The 24,204-nt window shown below is 38.7% G+C and overlaps 1 protein-coding gene across 3 annotated transcripts in view; it reads right to left on the bottom strand.

Annotated features, from left to right (window-relative positions):
* The window catches only part of VPS41 (VPS41 subunit of HOPS complex), a 150,199-nt gene that overhangs the window by 36,779 nt on the left and 89,216 nt on the right, over positions 1 to 24,204 (bottom strand). For all 3 annotated transcript variants that reach the window (XM_067550401.1, XM_067550400.1, XM_067550402.1), the window contains 10 exons: positions 23,954 to 24,083; positions 16,903 to 17,018; positions 15,271 to 15,327; positions 12,438 to 12,499; positions 10,862 to 10,943; positions 5,972 to 6,064; positions 4,405 to 4,532; positions 3,373 to 3,517; positions 2,102 to 2,143; positions 1,912 to 1,962 (listed from right to left, as the gene is read on the bottom strand). In XM_067550401.1, coding sequence (XP_067406502.1) covers positions 1,912 to 1,962; positions 2,102 to 2,143; positions 3,373 to 3,517; positions 4,405 to 4,532; positions 5,972 to 6,064; positions 10,862 to 10,943; positions 12,438 to 12,499; positions 15,271 to 15,327; positions 16,903 to 17,018; positions 23,954 to 24,083 — 906 coding nt within the window. The remainder of the gene's footprint in view (positions 1 to 1,911; positions 1,963 to 2,101; positions 2,144 to 3,372; positions 3,518 to 4,404; positions 4,533 to 5,971; positions 6,065 to 10,861; positions 10,944 to 12,437; positions 12,500 to 15,270; positions 15,328 to 16,902; positions 17,019 to 23,953; positions 24,084 to 24,204) is intronic.

The following is a 24,204-nucleotide window of genomic DNA, read 5'->3' as shown; positions in this document are numbered from 1 at the left end:
ACAGGTTGGGCATGCAGTTAATCCTCTTTGCTTTATAAGGCTCTTTGACACCAAACTACACTTAAATACATGTGTTTGCTGTAATTAGATCTCCATTAAACAACTCAGTTGACCCCCTCAGATTGAAGCTTTGACTCATCTACAGCAGCAACAATTGCTAAACTGGACAAGCTTCCCCCTAATAGTGTAAGGGTGATGATGTAGTTCTGAATGAATAAAAAAAGCATATGCTTTATGGCAATTACTGCTCTGGAAATCCAAATGGTTCACTGCATCAAGTCATACCCATATTTCACTGTATTCGTTGGAATAGAAGTACCACACTGGGCAACGCTTTTACGGTAAGGGAAGGGAGGAAGAATGCAAGGGAAAAAGTAACTGACAGCAAAAAGGGTGCTTCAGAGTCCAGAACCACTGGTGATGGCTTTCAGTATGTCATCAAGAGAGCAGAAGAATATATTTAAAAACATCGTTTTACTGTTTTACACATGCCTTTAGGTCAAAGTTAAGGTGGAATGGCAAGAGCCGCCAATCTCTCTCTCTCTCATCCACTCATGTAGCTGATCTCTGGCTAAAAGGCACCTTTATTTCCTGCTACTGCAACAGGAGATGGAATCTGCATCTCAAAAGCTAAGTGTATTTTATAAAGGTATGCCAAAAGAGAGCTCCAGCAGACAGTTTTTTCAGTTCAGAAATAAACTAGTTGCTGCAAATACTACCACTATAGGTGTCATTCTAACAACACAATTCAATTGCAGACTTCTAAACCTCCATCAATTCAAGGCCAAAAAGCAAATCCCAGCAAAGTGAAGTAAAGGATCTACTGTATGCCAATGACTCAGTGTCTGTCACCCTTTCCAAGAATGACCTGCAACATTTGCTGAATTCCTTTGCCCATGCTGTATCCCTTTTTGGCCTTTGTATTAATGTAAAGAAAACAGAAATCCTGTACCAACCATCTCCTGGTAGAAACCCATCACTTCCATCACCATCAGATATAAAACTGAATGGTTGCCAATTAAACAATGTCAAATCCTTTTGCTACCTAGGTAGCACAGTTACCAACAACATCAGCATTGACTAAGAACTTTCCGTGTGCTTAAAGTCAGCTGCCTCAGCTTTTGGTCATCTACAAAAAAAGACTATGGACAAGATCGGGACAAGATAGGGACAAGACTATGGACAAGATAGTGTCAAAGTGTCCACAAAATGCCAAGTTTACCAAGCTGTTGTACTTCCTTGTCTTCTATACACATTAGAGATCTGCCCCCTTTCACCTTGCCATATCAAAAAACGTAACTGTCTGCAACACCACCACCTACGCAGCATAATAGGAATCAAATGGTCTGACAAAATTACCCACAATGAAGTACTACGGCTGGCAGCCATGCTAAGCATGGAAGCCATACTAGCACAGAGACAAATGATCTGGATCAGCCACCTTATACGTATGGATAATAATTGACTGCCTAAGAGAGTTCTGTACAGCGTATTTGAAAAAGGCAGTAGGAAGGCTGGCGGTCCCAAACTCCGCTACAAGGATTGCATCAAGTGGCACATGCAGTTTGCCAGGCTGGTCTCAATGATCTCGGAGGATACGGCCCATAGCAGGCGAACTTGGCACTCCGCTATGAAGGAAGCAGAACGAGCAACAGAATATCATCGTGCCACCTTGGCCAACAGTAGGAGGGAACAGACACCAACTTGCCCTGGCATGTCTCCTGAACCCCACATGTGGAAACTGATTTCCAGTCGTAGTCATACATGAATACGAGCAACAGTCATTACTGCAGCAGGAGATGGATCTGCATATCAACAGCTAACTGTATTTATAAAGGTATGCCAAGAGAGAGTTCCAGCAGAGAGTTTATTCAGCTCAAAAATAAACTAACAGCAAACACTAATATTTACCACATGTTGTAACTCAGGCCTGTTTTCTAATTCTTCTACAACTTTTTCGATCTAAAAAAAAAAAAAAAAAAAAAGTAAACATATGAGTAAGGAACCCAGAGCCAGTTACCTCTTCTGTAAGACTGAAAGGAAGACCTGTGTAATGAATGCAGTCAGCTTGATGACAACACCATGAAGTGTTTATACTCACTGAAATTTTACCCTCATTATCCAAAAGCATGTCCACTGCTTTCTGAAACAAAGAAAGAGAAGCACAACTCAGAATGGGTATGCAAAAGCAGCGTTTGATATCCAGAAAGACTCTTACTGATGTGATCAACTGGATATTGCAGAGACACACTTTTTATTTGCATTTAATTGGATGACAGTGTGCAGAATATCAGTATTTAAAGGGAGAAATTAATTTACTTCAAACTGGAATTTATCAAATATTCTGCAGAATACTTTTCTTAAGCTCCCGCTTTGAACAGAAGTCAATATTACACCATTACTACAATGCATGTCAAGTATGCCCATCAAATCACGGGCTCAGAAGAATACAGCCCAATGCAGCAGAACCACTGCAGTAATACTGCAAAGGGGCAGGTTGGCTACAGATGAGGTATGTATTCGAAATCCACACTCCAGCATGCCATGCAGGTGGGCTCCAGGATAACTTCACGTAAACCTGTGTATGGGCAGGCAGGCATGAACACATCAGGGGTGTGGCCAAATGGACCCTGTTTTGTTTCTCCCTCAAAAGGAAACAATCTCATGTCAAAATCCTGATCTTCATGCAGAACCTACTATATCTCTGCAGATGGAATCGCAGACCCACTGTACTTAAACACATATAAAGGCAGCATACCAAGAATGATAGCAAATGTACCAAAGCCCCTGTTTTAGCCTCAGCATTACAGCGGCAATAGTTTGGAGGAAAGAATACTAAATTTTGCACACTATGCAAATGTTTTTATTTTAGTATTTAGGTTGATCACCTTGTACTTTTGCAAGCACATTAGTCAGATGCAGACAAAGAAAAGTGGCGAGACTACCCAAGATGTGTGTGATTAAATCCGTTTCCCCAATTGTTTACTACTATTTGGCTCGTTAACCTTCCTAATTTGATTGGAAATGCAACTAGAATCTTACAGCAATCAGCCAGTTGGTAGATCTCAACTTCAATATTCTGCTCATTCTATTTTGGGTGATGGTCAACAGGAGATCTGTGGCTGAAGGGAAAGCAGAATATAGAAGCCAATATCCACTATGGCATTTTGAGAGAAGGATTTTGCCTCTGGGGTTGCATGGTATTTTTATTTTCCTGACTCCAGACCGTGCAAATATAATAAAAGCCAAATGCGCTTAACCATAGAACACCATTCCACTGCTATAGCGTTATGTGTAATAGGCATTAACTTCTGACTTGCTGAAATATTTATGGCTCAGAAAGAGTTAAAGTATCCTTAAAAATCATCATACCTCTGAATCAAAATCCATGAGCATTACAATTTTGTCTCTGATAGAACTGAACAGATTGTGCTTATGGATCAATTGGAAAACATCTTTATGTCTCAGTGTTAGGTAAATTTCAAGGGCTTTGCTGTAGCGTTGGTCATAGGTGTATCTGAAAGAAATGACATTATAACACATAAAACCCATACACATTTGAATTCAAGGAAATCATACACTATGATGGAAAGTAACACATTACTTGTTTTGAGGAACATAAGTGTTAATAGTTCAAATAATTCATTGAGAAAGAACATGGACAATATGATTTTCAACTGTGTATTAAATTAATAACCAGGTGTGATTTCTCCTTCCATCCCATTGTTCGCCCATCTAGAAAAGCCCCTATTTCCCCAACAACAGAGGCCCTGCCCTTTTGGTCAAGGACAACTAAACAGAGCTCATTGCAGAGGCAATCAGTGCTACACCTTAAAAGGCTTGGAAGGTTCATCATTTAGCAGTAGGGAGATACTTTCCTCTTTTTAGAGGCTGAACATGCAGCACCTCTTAACCAAGAAGTCAGACTGGGCACATAGTACAGAGCCCTACCACTAAACCAGATCCATTTAAAACATATCTTCCAGTCATACAATTCAAAGCCAGAGTGCACAGAATTTAGTACATTTTAAATAGAGGACAAAGAAATGCCACTGCTTTTCTCTCTTTTTGAAATACAAACTATTTACAAAATATTCTTGTTCTAGTAACATGAAGAGGGATGGAGGCTATTTGTTTTGGCAAGGGAACAGGTAAATTCAATCTTGCATCAGACTTCATTGACTTCTTTCTTTACTCGCTTTAATGAAAAGGAAAGAGATCCTAAGCACTGCAATCAATACATCAACATACAGAAGCTGGCAATGAAAGTGGTTGATATTCCAAAGAATGGAATATGGTCATTTCTATCAGGATAGGCAGTGAAATACTAACAGAATATATGATACCATTCAGATAGGATCTTATATAGTTCCATGGGTATAAATGAGTTCAAATTACACTCACAATTCTGCCAGAGTTCTGAGCAAGGTCCTATTCTGTGGATCTTTATTCAGGTGATCCACTACTACTTGAACTATGATTGTATTGTTATAGAGATCTCCAGGCCACTCTTTTATCAGTGTTGCAAAACCCTAAAAGTGGAAGAGAGCATTGATTAACAGAAATAGAAAGACTGCCTAAATAATATTTCAAAGCATCAAAGCCTCAGCTAGGCTTCTAAAATTGCACCAGCCATTTTTCACCCACTTGTTGGCATTCACAAAAATATGAAATTAAGAGCACAAATTTTATTTTTTTAGGCCCTATAGACTTGTCAATATATTTACCTTTATGCACATAAGGCTTGTAGGCTCAGCAATTTAGACTGTTTCACCACCAGTACTGGCCACATGTAGGCCAACACAGAATTTCTCAGGATGTACTAGGAGGCAGTTAACTTAGGACAAGGCAGATAAAAGTAAGTAATTTTTTTAAAATGTCTGTTTAGAATGTCCCACACATTTTAGTGCTGCTCTTCGAAAGACTTTTCTTTAAATATTTGGAATAACCAAAAAGATAAGGATTAATGGTCAGACTTACACAGATGTACTCTTACTGACTATGACACAGAGTCCACATTTTTATGCAAAAGATAAGGCCCAGAGTGTGTGCACACATCCACAGTAAGAGTGCTCTGAAAAAAATGATGTGCATATTTATGTGCACTTCCACTGGGATTTGTGCACATGCAGCTCTCTGAAAATATAGTCCAACACAACATCATAAAACATTCCTAAACCCATGCAGCTTACAATGCAAAGTCTTGTTACACAGAAGTGGATTGCTGTTCCAGCATGGAGCCCTCTCTCTTGAAGTCGATGGGGCTCTGCATGGCTACAGCACTCCATTCTGTATAATTAAGTTGCAGGATTGGGGAGCAAGGGTCTGATCTTACGAGGAGGCACATAGTGCTTCCTGTGGGGGACTGAATGCCCTCAGTTGAAGGCAGCCAGCACCTCTCAAAAATCCAGGCTTAAGACAGAATGCCATCATTCCTAATATCACTTAAAATAATTGGCTGTAGCTAAACTGCTAAATTTCAGAATCACCAAACTGTCTGGGCTGAGACTGAAGGGATATTTTGATTACTTCCATCTTTCAGAATATTTATCAGGTAAAATACACAAATCACGTGTGGGCCATTTAGCATCCTTACCTTACCCTCCATTCACCCTTTCCCGCCACCTTTGTTTTTCTTGTCTTCATAAATCATAACATGCCATTAGTTAGACAGTAACCTCTTTGGGTCTCTATATGTTTTGTAAGGCACCAAGCACACTTTTGTGCTCTTAAACAAATGAATAATAATGATTATTATTACCAGATTCAAGACTTGGGTCTCTGAACAAGGTGCACTGATAAGTATTTCAATGTTTATTGCAAACATTACTGGCTTTTATTTTTGCTTTGCTGTTAAACCTAGCATCTGTGCTCTAGTTGACTATGGTAGAGTTTGCTACCAATTTTCTAAATTGCTCTTTAATGATATTCTAGTAAGGACTATTACACATGGTGTGTCAGAACACAGTACCTCATAGTCACTCTCCAAAAACTCATGCAGGACCATTTCATAGATGAGGGGTTTCAGAATTGGATCCCGTCTTGGCAAATAACGGCTAATTGCCTACAGGAGAAAACAGAGCAGCGTGAGATTAAAATAAATTATTGTGCCTAAATATCCTCATAGATAGAATACACAAAATGAATTCTTTACCAACAATTTGAAGTCTAAAAGCAAGAATAGTCCTTGGTAACATTAAAAGAACTGTAAATTCAGATTTTACCTCCTATGAAGTACTTTACTTTAAAATAGCCCAGATCTGAGTTCCATTACTTACCTGAGTGATTTTCATGAAAAAAGATATAAGTGAGATTGGAAATCTGCCTGTGTCACTAGGGTTTTCTTCAAGTTGTAACAGGACAGTGTGTCACAGATGCATCTAATTGTTGAGTTAATACAGAGGATTATCTCTGTACTGTTTTATAAAAGTAGAGTCCTGACTTTTGGGTACATTAGCCATTTAGTCCAACCTCATTAGCTTTAGCCATTTGAAAGGAAAATCCTATACATTCAAGTTACATGTAAGCACCTCAAAATCTACTTGACTAAATGTGCTACCGTATTTACTGACAGGGTATCAAAGCACTCATCTCCTAAAATAAACTTACTTTTCAATGTATCATCTCTTCTGCCTAAACAAAACTTAAGATGGGAATAAGTAACAAGCACCACCACCACTGCCAAACAATTTGTAAACCTAAATTATGACTTCAAAAATGGTCTTTCCATCAAAAGCTGGATAGAATGGTTGATCTGATGTCCTATAAAGGTTCTTAAGAAATTACATCCTGACAATCAAGACACAGAAGTGTGTTTCAGGGGTGAAATCAGTTCATATCATGCAATTATGGCACAACATACTATTATGCACTACAGTTCTAGCTAAATGTAAGATGATAATTATTATAGCAATAGGGTTACACTGACAGATTATCAGTACACGCCTTGGATGTGTTGTGACTGTGAGGCACATGGCTGAAGGCCAAATACCTTCAAGTCACTGGAAAAGTTCACCTGCAATTTACTAAAACACCTGCTTAAGTGCAGGTCAGCAAATGAGACAAATAAACAATCCGGGACATTTTTGATTGCCATTTCTCATCAAAACTTAATGTTGGTTGCAATTCTCTAAACAGCACTAATGCTTATTTTGAGTAGATGGGACACCAGATGGGGAGGGCTCTGAATTACTACTGCTGGTCTTGCCCACATGCTCAGAGTTTAACTGATCACCATATTTGAGGTTGGGAAGGAATTTTCCCTCAGGTCAGATTGGCAGAGACCCTGGGGTTTTTTCACCTTCCTCTGCAGTGTGAGGCCTGGGTCACTTGCAGATTTAAACTAGTGTAAATGGTGGATTCTCTATAACTTGAAATCTTTAAATCATAATTTGAGGATTCAGTAACTCAGCCAGAGGTTATAGGTCTATTACAGGAGTGGGTGGGTGAGGTTCTGTGGCCTGCAATGTGAAGGAGGTCAGATTAGGTGATCATGATGGTCCCTTCTGACCTTGCAGTCTATGAGTTTTGTTAACGTAAAAAAAAAAAAAATTGTTGAAGGGGTTTAAGCAAAGTCAACTTCTCTCATGAAAAGCAGTTTATTGTGCAAAGATTAAATTTAAAAATACAAAACAAAACAGGAAAATGTCTTCTGTCCACAGCTACTAGTCTTTTTGTAAAAAGCATTTCTTTTTTAAAATTAAAATTCCCTGCTCTTAGCAGATTCCTACTCTCCCTATTCTTCTCGGGTCTGGCTGCTCTTCCAGATGCCCTTTATTACCTACTGGCCACTGGGAGCTCCCACTTTGTTTTGGAAAATAGAAATTGGAAATATTAAGTATAACAAATTGGGCTCCCATCCTGCAAGCATCCCTTGACAGGCAAGTACTTGTACCCCTACAGAGACCCAGATCTCTTTTCAATTACAAGGGAAGTAGTATGACAAACCAGAAGGACTCAGGATTGAGTATTGGGAGGGGAGAGGCAATTTTAATTACTGTTCTCATACTTCCATTCTGCCCTTTTCTACCTCTCAGCTGCCTCCTAAATAAGGGCTCTTTAAAAATAAAACAAAAACAAAAACAAACAAAAAACAAAAAACCCTGATCTATAAACCTCAATGCAATCCTTAGATTACTAAATATAGCTTCACTGCAAGGCAACCCAGCCACTTCTCTAGTGCTGTGGCCAGGCTACAGGGAGAAAATGGCATTTTTCCCTTTGAAGTCCCATTGTTAGCAGCGGAGCTTCAAATGGAAAATGCTGCTTCATCCTGCAGTTTGGCCTCAGTGCTCAACAGGGATAAAAAAAAGCAGCTGAATTGCTTTAAAATGCACCTAGGAAGCTGAACTAAAGGCTGTGTTAAAGTTCCTAATGTCATTATTTGGCTTTGTTTTGTTTAAGAGCCCTAGTTAAGGTGAGTAATTTAGGGGGAAGTAAAGGACTTGGGCTGGCAGGAAAAAAAAGTGACTGAAGGATTTGGATGCCTTAATAGCTCAGTCCTGCGCCATTTGGCCCATTATAGAAATGGAATTTACGAAAAGGGAAAATACATAGAAACATTCTTCCTTCCCTTATTTCATCTTTTTAAAGCGTTTTCAAACCATCAGTAATAGATATGGAGACTTTTTGTGCACGCGTGAGGTGATCCCAGCCATGAGTCGGTATATGGCTGTGACGTCAATAAAAAGGCACAATGAGCCAATCAGTAAATTCAGAATCCAGTAAATTCCTAAAGCTCCTTGGAATCAGATGAATTGTCTGGACAATCTAAAATGCAATCTTTGTTACCCAAACCGACTGTCAACTAAACATTAAGGGTGCTTTGACAGGACTCCATTAGAAGTTGAATGGCCTGTGCACGAGAGGCCCTATCAATAGCAACATGTCACTGGCTTCAATAGATCAATATTGATATCTATAGTCCTTCACTGCTGAGGAATCTCAAAGCCTTATTTTCTCTGCTACTTTGGTCACTTGCACACTACTTTAATTTGGAACATTTCTTATACTTCAGACAGCAATTTACACATGGAAGGATTTTTTTTTAAAAATATCCCTTTTATAATTAGTAATTATATCATGATAGTAGACTACGTATCTATCTTATAGCTTAGAACTCAACATTTAAGATGATTTCATTCCTCACTTAGTGTTGCAAAACACCTTTGTCTCAACCCACCAGCATAACCCCTAAAATACATTAGAAATAGTTGAATTTTGGATCAGCTATTTTATTCAGCATGTGTTGATTGGATTAGGGATTACAATACATAAATGCTGACCAAAATTAATAGAGAAATATTTCAATGAAACATAAGAGAATTCAAAACCCACTTCAGGAAACAGTCCAGCTGGATTGGCCTCACTTCATTAACCTTTTGTAGCAGTCAAGTACCATAAAAGCCTGAGGAAGACCATATGCATATAATAGGAAATAAAGAAAAGAATATGCTGGAATTGCAGCTTGAAGTCAAATAATGTAACATATTGCAGTTTGTGTTTTTCTCCAGTCTTCTTTCAGAAGGGTGTAAACAGCCAACTGTTTAGAAAGGCAGTAATTTAACAAAGAGGTTTTTGCAGCAAACCTGCAAATATTTTTATATTTTACAGTCTGCTGGATTACATAAGTGGAGACAAGAAAACATTCATTTTACACACACACACACACACACACACACACACACACACACACACACACTCTCTCTCTCTCTCTGTCATATCTATATATCTATATCTATATCAAACCAAAGGGGGGAAAACAGCATATCAAAATTTCACCTGAACATGCACTCAGGTCCCTTACTGGATTGAAATACATAGAGACAAACATGAGATTTCATCTTCCAATCTAGCAAAGTGTGCACCGAACCACAAAGAACTCACATAAAGACAGTGCTGTTCTCTTATTAGTGTGACTTTACAAGAAAAGCCAGACATTTCTAAAATCCATAATGTTGAAACACCTTCACTCTTTGAACAGAATTAAACAGCTCAAAACCAGCAAGGGACTACATGCTGTGAGATCTTAATAATATGTCCTTTTTGGCTCATTGAGCTTGAATAGGAAGACATAAAATTCAGAAATGCGTATGTGTTATCAAAGGGAGTGCGCATAATGTTTTGTACTCATTTGGGAGTGACTGCACTTCTGCCTTAAGTTGTGGGCAATTTATTAACTGAGAAACTTATAGAGAATGTGTACTCTTTCAACACCTAGTTCACTATGGTGGCAAGACACAAGAAAGCACAGAATGCTTCCCCTCCCCCTATTGCTTTCAGCATCCAATATAAGGGAAAATCTGTTACTTTACAACTTAATTATTCTTTAGTGCTGTAACCATTAAGAAAAAATGCTGCACTACACAGGGAGTTCAGAATTTTGTGAAGGGCACATTAAACCCAGCAATGGCAAACTGGCAAAGGAATTCCACTCAGGATTTTCAAAAGGTCCTTAAGGGTGCTTGAATGGGAATTGAATAACCAACTGCACATTTGAAAATCCCACCCTCCATAAATAAATACTTCACTGTGTGTGGGGGCTGGGCAAAAGGGGGTAAAAATTAAAATATGTAGGTGGATACACAATTGTGCTATACTTCAAACACTACTTCAAAAATATGTATTAACCTGTGTGAAAAACACATAACTGCTGTCTTGCTATTTATAGATTACATTTTGATTTTAATAACTATTTTACAGCAGGCTATCAAATCTCGTGTACCCAAACTTGCATATTAGATACATATATAAAATTTTGGTTCAATTGATGTCACATATGTTTGGTCAACTTCAGCTCCTATAGAATAAACATGGGTCATACCATACAAACACATCCATTAAGAAATAGGAGTTAACTTACCTTAAGTTGTCCTATTTCTTTAAACTTATGAACTTCAAATTCCCAGAGTTCTGTGTTTTTTCCAAGTATTTTCTGGCATTTTCTGAGGGCAAAATGACAGCAATTACCAATAAAGTTACATATATGGACAAACAATAACAATCCCCCTATTCTCTTCCCCCCCATTCCCCCAAACCAGGTACCTTTTAAGGCCCTGCGTTTTGGCAGTCATTGTTCAAAAAAGGTGTTCTGGACATAGTCTAGTGTTGATATGCTGTGAAGAAAGCTAACAGGTGTGGTATTCATACCCTCTTTTCTAGCAGCAAAATGTGCCATCCCAACTCTGGTTTCAGCCACTGCTGATCCAGGACCTGAACTTTATTCCCTAAATTATCAAAACCTCAAGATTATTCTATTAATATATTCCATTATTTGGGTGTCATCCATACAGGTAACAAATTCTAGTCCTCACATTTACTGTCTCCCATTAGCATGAAGGAAACAGACTGCTACTTTTCACAACCCATATACTGATAAGTTCTCAATTAGTAAATTTCTACATATATAATTGTATTTAGCACTTGCAACTTCAAAGTGGGGTATAAAAATCTAATAAATCCCTATACCATTTTATGAGGCAAGTATTATCCCTATTTTAAATGATGATAGAAAGAGAGAGAGAAAGAGGGAGAGACTATCCAAAGGTCTCATGGTGAGTCTGTGTTGGAACTTATGAGCATTTCCGACTGTGCTCAATTACACCTCTCAGTGTACTCAACCATCATTCTCCAATGGCTCGGGAATGGAAGACCTGATTCCCATTCTTGGCCCAGCCACAGATTTGTTTTGTGATCCTAGGAAAGTTATGTAACTTCTCAATGAGACAAATCATCAGTTGGAGCTATGACAGTTTACACCAGCTGAGAATCTGCACCTAGGATCCTGCTTCCACGTATGTAAGACAGAAATAATAATATTAACCTTTCTTTGAAACAAATTTGCAGTTAGTGAATGAAAAGCACTATGGTCAACATTTTGAAACCTGGCTGAGTAAAATTAGGCAACTAAATAGGAGTGGTCCAGATTTCAAACATTCTGAACAAATGCAGCTCCCATTCATTTCAATGGAATTTGCTGGTGTTCTGCAGTTCTAAAAATCAGAATTCTTTAAGTGCTTAAATATGGATTTAGGCACCTCACTTCAAGTAGATTTGAAATTTTTGGTCTAAATAAGTGTGAAGTATTATTATTATTCTGAATTATTTTCTAAGCACGTAACAATGCTGAACATTGACACGTCTATGGTACAAATCAAGTGGATTTAAATGATGGTGTAAATAGCAAGGATATAAAAGATCTAAAAGAATTAAATCTTGCTTTTAAAATATGTGTAGCATGATTCTAACAACTAAAGATTTAAGTGACTAGGAAAATACAAGTCACAGTACCAAACTTGTAGATGTTTCTATCTTTATAAACTAAAGGGTAAGAATAAAGGGTAAAACAAGTATCACTGAATTCCTAAGTGATTTTATCTGTTTCATACATGGATTATACATAATCATATGCACAGCAAAGAAATGCCTAAATATATTACCGGGCAGCCAAGTCATACTCTCCTTTCTCCATTAGATGATTTATATAGGCTAAGCCTATGTCCTAAAATAAAGGGAAAAAAATTAAAAATGTGACAAACTAGGTATAAAAGTTCCAAAGTCAAACATTCTTGAAGAGTCAAGTGGTTTACTGCCATAATAATCCTTTCAGCTGTGCTTGCATTCAGTGGCTTGTTAGGTCAATCACCAGTACATATTTCCCAGGAATATCTCCTCCTAAGCCCCTATTGCCATCAGAAGTAGGAGCATGTACATAAATCACACTGAAATACGCACTTTAAAATCTCATCTCTTGAACATATGACACTCTTTTAAATAATTTGTCATGACTCCTCTAATACTGAGAAGAATATGCTACTTCCTAAGTCTTGAGTGTGGCTCAAAATGTGTATGTATCTGGACATTCGACATTTGAGTCACTTAGATGAAGGATGATAAATTTGACCCTGACGTGGGACACTTTCTGCATCAACAGAAAGGTTTAGTGTCTGGGGGAAGAGAAAAGCAGCACATCCGCAAAGAACATAACTTCAAGCAATGCTTCATAAAATAGAGGACTTACTGATAATCTAACAAGCTGCTCACTTTATTACACAGACGTAGGGAAAGAAAACTAGGTTACAGGCTTTATTATCCAAAAAGCACTAAAACACTGGTGCCATTCAAGCTGCTTTAGAGGTTTGTCTGCATTTACATAATAAATCCAGTCTCAAGAGTTTACCCCATTACTCAGCTTTAAATGATGTGCTGTGCCTCAATTGAGACATTATTTGGTACTTCAGCCATTAAAAAAACATCCATTTATTATCTGATGTGATCGCATTAATGCTCAGAGATGATATCATCATAGCTTTACATATGTGAAGCTGATGGGACTACGCAGAGCTCACTGTACAATTTATGTCAAGCAACAGCACTGAAAGGGGCTGAGGGTCCTAGCTAGTGAAGGAACTAGGTAAGGGGTTCTACTATAGCCATGCTTTGGTTGGGGTGACATAGAGGCCACTATGGGGAAGAGAATGGGGATAGGATTTCCATTTACACAGAACACCAGGGCCACCTGATCTGCATAAGTGGCGCTGAAGGGTGGTGTCCGCTATGACAACCTACAGAATCCTTGGGAGGAGCATACAGTCCCATGACCGTCCCCTGTTTGAATGTGTGTGTTCAATGTATTTTGCCGCTGAATCCCTGTGGGCTTTACCTGATCCAAAGCCCAGTGAAGTCAACTGGAGCTCTTCCATTGGCTTCAGTAGGATTTGGATAAAGCCCAACAAGCTCATAACTGTGGCTTCATGTGCATAAATTGGATTTCATCTTAATGGAACACATTTTACAAGCCATATAGTGGAAGATTATTTCCCCTTTAACTTTCTGGCCAGGACCACCTGCTTTCAGGTTTCTATTTCTTCTGAAAGGGCCACAGGCAACTGAATTCCCTGTGTTGCATTCTGGCAGGCCTACCGACAGGAATTCTGGGTCCCAGAGCAGAACAGTCCTGCCCTGCCTCTTCTGCCCACAGCCCATCTCAGGCCCCACCCTTGGCTAGGCCCGCTCGCTGCCACGTCCCTCCCTCCCAATCCCTCGGTCCCCCTCTTCTCTTTCACACTCCCTGTTCCCCAGGAGCTGAGTGACAGTGGGGAGAGGGGAGGAGGGACGCAGCAAGCAGGGCTGAGTGGGGAGGGGGGAAACAGCTGCAGGGAGGCCAACTGGAGAAGGGGGGCTGTGGAAAAGAAGGGGGACAAGTGGGGAGGTGGACTGGTGGGGACGTACGCATTGGCGAGTGGGCTAGGGCCTGGGGGAGAGCAGGTGTGGACTGTGGGTGGGGGCCATGGGTGGAAAAGGCCCGAAGGGAAGCTTTCACTCCACTGCCCATGGCCCAGGCCCTTTTTAAAATCACCGAGCCCCCTCAAAATCACCGGGCCCCTGGGAAATTGCCTCCTTCCTCCCTCCTCCCCCCTCCCCCCCCATTGATGGGCCTGCATTCTGGTGATGTCATCAGCACTTAAAGGAGAAAACAGACTTCTGCATTCAGGCTGGGATAAATAAAACACCTTTCAGCTTACTTCTAAAGTGTAATTATTTGTAAATTTCAGGGTACCTTTGTAATTAGACTATGAATTAACGATCTCAATCAGTGCTTTGTACTTATTCTTTAAATACCGCATTTCACCTTTAAAGGTAAACCAGCAACTCTATCTAGATCAATTTTAAAAAGGAGATAAAAGTAGTGCTGATTTTTGGGGATTAACAATATTTTCTTATTTTATTAAATATTTCTATTCCTCCTTATTGCTGTGTGAAGGACCACACAAGCAGCATGGAAAATAACTATACAGGGGTAAACTATACAGTGACTATGTAAAAAGAAGGGATTTTTAAAGTATCCTATGGGAGTTAGGTGCCCATTTCCTACTGAATTTCAATGAGATTTAACCACCTTCAATAAACCTAGCCGAAGTGCTGTTATATGCAGAAAGTAAAACTGAAAAATAAATTATTTTTTCTCTAATGACTTTCAGGTATCATAATATTAGGTGTTACTTGAAATAACAGTAGGCAAAAAAAAAAAAAAAAATCAGAGAAGTGCAATTTTTAAGTTCACCATCCTAAAACTCTGAGCACCAATGCCCTGCTTTAGGATCGACCTCAGGAAACTGAACGCTATAGGAAAATGCATAACTAACTATTGACTGGAATAATGTGGACAAAAGACTGTAACTACCAACATTCCTAGGATGAATATAAAACATCAAGTAGTGATCTAAAAAGCAACAACAAGAAAAAAAAATATTTTGAAGTTTTTAAACTTACCAAAATCCTATGCTTTTTTATGGTCTTTTGACTGATCTCGGCGGCCATCAAAGCCTCCTATATTCATACGATAGAAAAGTGACATACAAGCCAGATATACAAAACTTATACACGGAAAACTGCATACAATCAAACCCTTTTTTCTGTGCCTTGTGTTTGAAGCACTAGAATTTTTAATGCCATGGTTGAATGAACAGCTTAGAATTCAGACTCAAACAAAACCGGTGAACCACAAAGAAAACTACTTCTGTTTCCATCTGGGTTCACTCCACATTAGTATATTAGGATCAAATTTCATGACTATGGCATAATATATAATGCATTCCCACTGGTTAATTTTCAAACAAAAATCCTCTGCTAGAAAAACCTATATGAAAAATCTGTTTGAGAAAAGGTATTGTTTTCTTTTTTATATCAACCAAAATACCCTCTCCAGTCAGAATCTTTTTTTTTTTCATTAAGTTTAATGTGTTCCTCTCCCTTTACTTATTTCAAATGTGTAGAAACAAACCTGGCCTTTTAAAAGCAAAAAAAATAAAATAAAAAATGAAACCTTCATTTAGATTACAGCACAAATCATTCACTGATTATTAGTCTCAAAGGGCTTTCACCAAGACACACACAATTGAAAGGTGCTTGAGTCTTGTGAGACCAGTGCAGTATTTTCCATAACTACAGAACTGCATTCACCATTTTGAATTTATTCCTCAGGAGAAACAAATCTTCATGGATCTTTTCACGATAATCTGCATCAGGGATATCAAAATTTAGTTAACCAGAGAAATGCATGCCAAATAGCCCTTAACCAGCTACAGTGGGCATTCAGCTCATAAGTAAATTTAAATGAACCTTTGCAAATTTCTTTAAACATCCTACAAAGTCTTCTAACTGATTCACTAGGGGAAATCAGAAACCAAAAAAAACTTGTGTATTGTGTTAATATTGCCTATAAGGTTCTACTTCAAGAAATATTGCAAATTCTGGAACCAATACTAGGTGCCTAAAATCAGTATTTAGGCACCTAAATAAATTATCTTATTTTTCATAGAAGCTGAGCATTGAGTTCCCAGTGTAGTCACTGCCGTTGTCAACAATTTTGAGAGTCTGGCTACTTTAGACATCAAAATTGTATATTTTGGACTAAATTTTTAATACTTTGAAGACTGTTCCACATATTAAAGAAACTACATCTTAGCTGGAGCTGTGTGTATGTTACCCTAATATCTCAACCCCCTTTCAATATCTGTAATGCCTCAGAATAGCGACTTCTGATGTACCTAAAGTGAATCTCTTTGCTTTAGTCAGTTTGGATGGATCCAAACACACAAAGCATATCTGATTCCCAGTTAATTTCTTCAAAACTGAATAGCATTAATAATTTTAGTGACATCTAACACATTTCAAATCTGACATGGACACACCCTTTCCTTCAACTACACATTTGGGCCCCAATATCGCAAACATTAACACAATGGGACTGCATGTGAGTAAAGTTACACATATGCTTATGTGATGCAGGGTCAGGAACTAAACTTAAAATAAAGTGTTCCCATTCACATGTGAGGGTAATGCTAACTATGGACAACAAGACTTTCAAACATAAGAACTTAATGATAATGTGGTAAAAATTACTTCATATTTCTTCTTTTCAAGAAGCCAGTCAATGTGGTCATCTTGGTCCCGCTCTTTAGCCACAACAATATCTCTTGGACTAATAATGTAAAACAGCGATTCACCCTCTGAATGCTCTGAAAACACATGAAATTTTATTATTTTATTTTCCTAAAGAAAAGCCCTGCATTTTAGTTTATCTTTGGGGGAAAAAAATAAAGAAATGCAAGCAAGTCAGCAGCCTGCTCCTATAAAATATGACGACTTTGGATGTCATATGTTCCGATATATTAAAATTGGTTTAAACAGCAAAATACCTTTCAAAACTCACCACAGCTTATTGAAAATTCTGATTCATCCTCTATGTGCTTTAGGATGGTTTAGAACCACATGGTTATACTTTCAGAGGACTATTATACTACATAATCTGTCAAACGCATCCTCCCCATCAAGGTCAAGGCCATCAAAAGCATAAATGATAGATGTCATAACCCCAGGGGACTTGGTACATCATTACAGCAATTCATTTGCAATGCTGTAACTTAAGGTTATATGTATAAGGCATTCACCAACAGTATAAACCCTTATTAAGCTCTAAGTAAAAATTCACTCAAAAAGGTAAAAGCTTGTATTGAAGATGATTGCTCAAAAGTGCATTCCTTTCCCAAAATCCTGGGGAAAAAAATCTCAATATTTGTAGATATAGGGATGAAACTTACCTTAACACTATCCACACACACACACAAAACAGTGTATTGTACACAGTGTGTTCTGAACGATCAAAAAGTTTATACACAGTAGATGAATCAGAATATTCATTGAACAGTGGAGCACCATAAAGGGGACCAGCTTTACGTTTGGGCACAGGTATAAAGCAGCCTCAGTGCTCTTGATGGGAGCACAATGGTTTGGAGACTGGCAGCGTGTATACTGGATTTCCAATTACTTAAGGATATGGATGTGCATTCAGATTTGCAGGCCTACTTTGATTTGAAATTGACTGTAGGGGACACTTGCTGCTGGGTAAGATGTTTAAATCAGACTCAGATTTGAGACTCCAGAATTGACAATTATGATCCTCCTGCATAACCCAGGCTATATAATTTCACCCAGTAATTTCTGCACCAAGCCCATAACTTTTGTTTGAATTAGGGCATGCCTTTTTAGAAAGACATCCAATCTTGATTTAAAGGCTTCAGGCAATGCAAAATCCATCACATCCTTAGGTGAATTGTTCGAATGATTAAATTGCATTCATTGTTAAAAATTTGTGCCTTATTTCTAGTCTGAATTTGTCTAGCTCCAGCTTCCAGCTATTGGATCTTGTTATTCCTCTGTCTGCTGGATTCAAGAGTCTTCTATTATCAAATCTCCTCTCTGTGTACGTTCTTCGGGGTAGATTTCAAAGGCACAGGCCTTAGGTGAGTGGAAGTGAAGATTCCAGTGCCTTTGAAAATCTCTCTCTTATAGACTGTGATCAAGTCACAATCTTCATTTTGATCAATTTAAACAGATTATGCGTCTTCAATCTCATGCTGTAAAGCAGGTATTCCAGATTGTTAATTGCCCTTGTCGCTCTTTTTCCGAAAGCTTTTCAATTTATGAACATCCCTTTTAAAGTGCAGACACTAGAAGCGGATAGGCTCACTAATGCCATATACCAAGTAATGCCACCTCCCTACTCCTACTCCATATTATCCAATGTATATATCCAAGGATCACATTAGTCCTCTTAGCCACAATATCGCACTGAGAAATCACATTCAGCTGAATATCCATCATGACCCCTACATCTTCATCAAAGGCACTGCTTTCAGGGAGACATCCCTCATCCTGGGGAGGAGACCTATGTTCTTTTTTCATAGATGTTTTAAAGAGAAATTTACAGCAGACATGTTTAAATGAGTACACATGATCCAGATCATTCTGTATAATTTACTTGTCTATATTATTTACCACCCCACCAATCTGTGTGTCATCTTCAAACATTACCAGTAAAGATTATGTATTTTCTTTGGATCATTGATAAAAATATTGATTAGCACTGGGCCAAGAACACATGGCAGCAGGACCTCACCCCAACTGAATGACGATTCCACATCAATAATTCCTTTTTTGAGATCTGTCAGTCATTTTTTATTTCACTTAATGTATGCTGCATTGATTTTGTACAATACCAATTCTTTCATTCAGAGAAGGATAGCACAACAGTTAGGGTACTTTTCAGTGGTTAGGTTCAATTCCCTGCTCCACCACTGACCTCATATATGACCTCGGGCAAGTCACCTAGGATGAGATTTTTAAAGTTATTTAGGTACCTAAAGATACAGATAGGCACTCAGTAAGGTTTTCAGAAATGCCTAGCCATTTAATTCCCACTGAAATTAGATGCCTGAATATCTTGAAATAATTGGCCCTCAGTTCGCCATATGTAATATGGGGATAATAGCACTTCCCTGCCTCACAGGCATGCTGTGCAGATAAAACAGTGGATTAAAAATCTATGATTTAAAAACAAATTAAAAATTTAAATATTTTTATTTAAATAGTTTTAAAATAAATGTATTTAAAATTAAATGTGAAATTATGACAAAATGGTTACTATCCTGTTCTGTAACTATTGTTCTTTGAGATGCATTGCATGTGTCCAATTCCACTTCAGTTTGTGTGCACCCAGAGCAGCAGAGCCAGAGTTGTTTTCTCCTTAGTCCAGGCAGTGCATGCACCTTACGCATGCTCACATTGCTGACCGACGGTATAAAGAACAGAGCTGCACCGACCCCTCTCAGTTCTTTCTTACTATATAAGACTGCTATATAGGGCGGGGAAGATGGTGGATTGCAGAATGAGCATATGCAATATCTCTCAGACAACAACAGTTACACAACAGGTTAGCAACCGTTTTTTCTTCAAGTGATTGCACATGTCCATTCCACTTCAAGTGACTCACAAGCAGTTCAGACTGGAGGAGGGTTTTGGAGTCTAGCTGAACAACGATTGAAGAACTACTCAACCAAATTTGACATAATCTCTGGATAGCTGGGCTATAGCATAGTGTCTTGTAAAAGCATGCACTGAAAACCAAGTTGCTGCTTTGCAAATGTCTCTTATAGATTCCTGAGTCAGAAAAGCAGTGGAAACTACTAGGGATTCTGTGCACTGAGTTACCTACCTACTTGGTGGAGGTACTTTGGCCATTTCATAGCATAGATTTATGTATGATGAAATCCACAATGATATCCTCTGCATAGAAACTGGGAGGCCTTCCATCCTGTTTCTGAGATATACAGCTGATAGACCTTCTAAAAGATCTAGTTCTGTCCAAGTAAACCACTAAGACCCTTCTGACATCAAAGGAATGAAGCCTCTCTTCATTCCTATCAGAATGTGGCTTAGGAAAAAAAGGATGGTAAGTATACGGCTTGATTAAAGTGGAACTCTGACACTACTTAGTGAGGGACATGGAATGAGGACATAAATATACTTTGTCCCTACAAAAAAACATGTATGGAGGGTCTGCAACCAGGGCACGTAACTCTGCCACCCTCCTCACAAAGGTAACGGCCACCAAGAACGTTACCTTCATAGATGGATGTAGCAAAGAAGCGATGGCCATTTGCTCAAAAGGCAGACCCATCAGCATTGCCAGTGCCAAACTGAAGTCCCAGAGAGGCGTGGGATTAGCGGTGTACAGCCTGACCAAACCCCTTAACGGTGTAATGGTCATAGGGTTAGAAAACACTGGTCCACCTCTGTTGGTGAGAGGAATGTGGAGATAGGCACCTTAATGTCTTCATAAGATCGGCCTCAGGACCCACTAGATGATTTTGCAGCAGAAGGACCAATGGAAGACTGAAGTGGGAGGTACACCATAGGGATTAAAAAAAAAAAAAAAAAAAAAGCCAGTGGGGCAGCACAGGACCCCAGCCATAACTGTTCCCTGGGTCTTGGTCTCTGAAACATCTTCCAAAGTCAGATGGATTCTGGGATTGTCCTGATGGTGGTGATAACTGCTATGGCTTCCTCTCCTGGGAAGGTGGTGCATAGGACCCAACCTTGGACTCTGAGGAGGATCCAGAGTACCCTGAAGGACACAGCAATTCCATGCCACTTTGTGCCAGAGACTGAAAATGTCTGCCAGATGATGATGGTACTTGCGACAACAGTTTACAACTCGGTTGGACAGGACAAGAAAGAGTGGAATGCTCTGTTGACTTGACCATTAAAGGTACTGTGATCTGCTTTCCCTGCTCTGAAGTAGCACAGAATCTTTCTACTAGCAGGAAGCATGTCAGACCCTGTGGAAGGACCAGTACTGGAAGCTCTACCTCCAGCACAACTGGAGTATCTGACACCGAGAGGCAGAGCAAGTCTTTTGCTGCCGCATTAGCCTCAGGTGCTATTGACACCGACAGAGCTCCTTGGTCCGGCAGTTGCCGCACTGACGGCATCTGCGCCACAGTAAGAGTTAGCCTTGACATCCCCAAAACCAGAGCTGGAGTCTATGAGTCTTGTAGGGATGTGGCAGAGGTAGAGTTCCAGGGAGCGTCACCTACCCACCATATACAGGCACCAGGGATCTCGGATAGATCCACTCCTGACAGGAATTCATCACAGAGGAATGTTGCTCACTGGATCTCTTGTGCCTTTCTTCAGCACTGGTGAAGGGGATTTGAGCCTTCCCTCTGACTATCTTCTTTGGAAGAAAAACGGCAATGTCAGGAGGAGCACTCTTAACTGAGATGGAAATCCTTGGCACCCTTACTGAGCAGAAAGGCTCCAAAGGTGGAAGTAAGGCAGCCTCCATTAGAACATGGCACAGTCTCACCTCCCTGTCCTTTTTTTGTATGCAGCTTGAAGTCTCTGCTGATCTGGCATCAGTCTCACACATGGCCCTCACCCAGACACTTCAGCCATCTTGAGTGAGAATCAGTCACTCACAAAGACTTTGTGCAACAGCACAGGGCTTAAAATCCAGGGAGCAAGACATGCCCCAGTACTGAGTGTCAGCATTTGAGCACTAAGAGGGACTCAACACCAGAAAACCAATAAAAAGAAAGAAAATGGGTATACTAACTAGAAAAACAAGTACCACTTAATAACAAGAAAAACCACTAACAGTATACACAGACATAGAAAACCACTTACAGTGGGAAAAGACTTCAGCAAACAAGTTGACATGCTCAAACTATCGATCACTGAAATAAGCAAGGGGGTCCTTTATAACACTGATCAGTAGCATTAGCATGCTAATGGCAAATGCACTGCCATGATGGGTCCGCTAAAGGGAAAAAACATCTTCTTTAGCTCTGGTGTACTGGGTACACACATACCTGAAGTGGAATGGATATGTGCAATCACTCAAAGAAGAACCTACGTTAAAGGCCTAAATTTATCATAATCTACTAAAATAACTGAAATCGTTTAAATTAAACAAAAAATATCAAACTGTACATGCTTGCCGCCATGTTTTTAAAATAGTCAGACCACTGAACTGGTAGAAATCACTGGCTAAGCTCCTGGAAGCAGAGTTTGTTGAAGTGCTAAGCACATTTTTTACAACAGTAGCCCCTTCTGCAAATGCACAGAGAACATTTTCTTTATTTCAGTTCATTCAACTAGTTCAGTTTAATGACTAGTTCATTCAAAGTTTAGGAACCAAATTGGGAATTGAAAGCTTGTTTTCCTCTTCCTATCGCTATGAAAAAATATAGATGCAACAGGATGAGATGTACTAGTTCTAAAATCTAGAAGAATATGGTGACCAGAAATAAAGAAGTTCAATTCATTTACTATAGACAATACTTTCTTTGCTTAAGTCAGTTAGTTAGTTTTAAATGCAAAACATGTTTGATACACTAAAACAGCATTTTATTTTTTTATTAAATAAAATTACCTTAAAAGTGCTGGTTACATAAGAAAAAAATAGTTATAAAAAAAGCATATTTTTAATTGAATTTTCATCCACATAGAGCTTGACATATCATTCACCATTTTCTAACAATTTTTTAAAATCTGAATAAAGGTAAATTAAGCTATATAATTGCTTAAAGAAATGTGCATGGATATAGTGTATCCTCCTGGTCAGCAAGAAGAAACACCAAATTTAGGGTAAAGGCTATATTTAGTTGCAAATCAACAGGTTTTAATAGTTACCAATTAATATGAATCAACCTTTCTTTAGGAAAGTAACTAAAAAGTACCAATGCAAAACACAATTAAGATTAATGATTTAAATCAAGCTTTCTGGCTTGCTTATCTAAATCATGATTAAAATAGGTGATTTTAAATCAATCCACCCTGGAGGATCAATACATTAAAAACTGCGTGGCCCACAGACACTACGGTAACAGGGACCAAAGAAGTACTTCGGATAGGCAGACAATGCCTTGTCAATGCCTTACAAAAATCTAACTAAACTGTTAGTGCAGTTACTGTTAAACCAAACATGTAATCTCATCAATAAACTACATCAAGCTGTATGAGAAGTCCTATTTTTCTATGAAGCCTGTTGAATGGCATCAGTTATGCTATCCTCCTTTAATTCTTCAGTGATGGCACCCATATCAAGAAGAAAAAAGCCTTTTGAGCTAGGTTCTGTACAAACACAGAAGCCAGTTATTCGACAACATTTGTTAATAAAGGTTAACCCAGATGTTGTGGGCAAACCTCATTGGCAAAATTGGTACATATGGCAACTTTTGTAGTTAGATGTATAACTATATATATTTAACCTACATAATTAAATATTCTCAACATATAACACTAGAGGATGTCCAAGGCAACCAAGCAAATGCAACACAGCCCAGTGAATGTTATGCTGGAACTTTAACTTTTGTATATCTTGATATTTTGTAAATTTAACTTAGCAACCTTAGCATTGCATTAAGTCGTATTTTTGCAGTACATAGAACAATAGCCTGTAAGTGCCACAGAAATATTGACACAGACACTAGAGGATATGGTAGCAATTTAATGGTCTGACTTCTACAAAAGTAATTAGTCAAGGCTGTTGGTTACCAAAGATCAAAAATGAAACAAAAAATGAAGAAGGGTTACTGAAATTTCTCACCTAGACGATAATCTCTACATTCGTTTTCTTGGAACCCTCTAACCGTCAGAGCATCAGAGGAGATCTCTTCACAAGACTCAGGTAGGGGCTGAATAATATCCAATCTAGGTCTTGCACAACATTCCTTTTCCTGGAAAAAATGCAACCACAATAATTATATGTTATGCAATTTGTCGTCTTTATATCAGCTGGTGCTCACCTGAGAACAAGATTTAAATTCAATACTTCTGCCATTGAGTTTTCCAAAATGA

This window comes from Emydura macquarii, unplaced genomic scaffold (assembly GCF_026122565.2).
Source record: "Emydura macquarii macquarii isolate MOO-44397 ecotype Brisbane River unplaced genomic scaffold, CSIRO-AGI_Emac_v2 contig_1263, whole genome shotgun sequence".
In the NCBI taxonomy this organism is placed as follows: domain Eukaryota; kingdom Metazoa; phylum Chordata; order Testudines; family Chelidae; genus Emydura; species Emydura macquarii.
The sequence above is the reverse complement of the archived record's forward strand: the minus strand, read 5'-3'. Positions and strand labels throughout refer to the sequence as shown.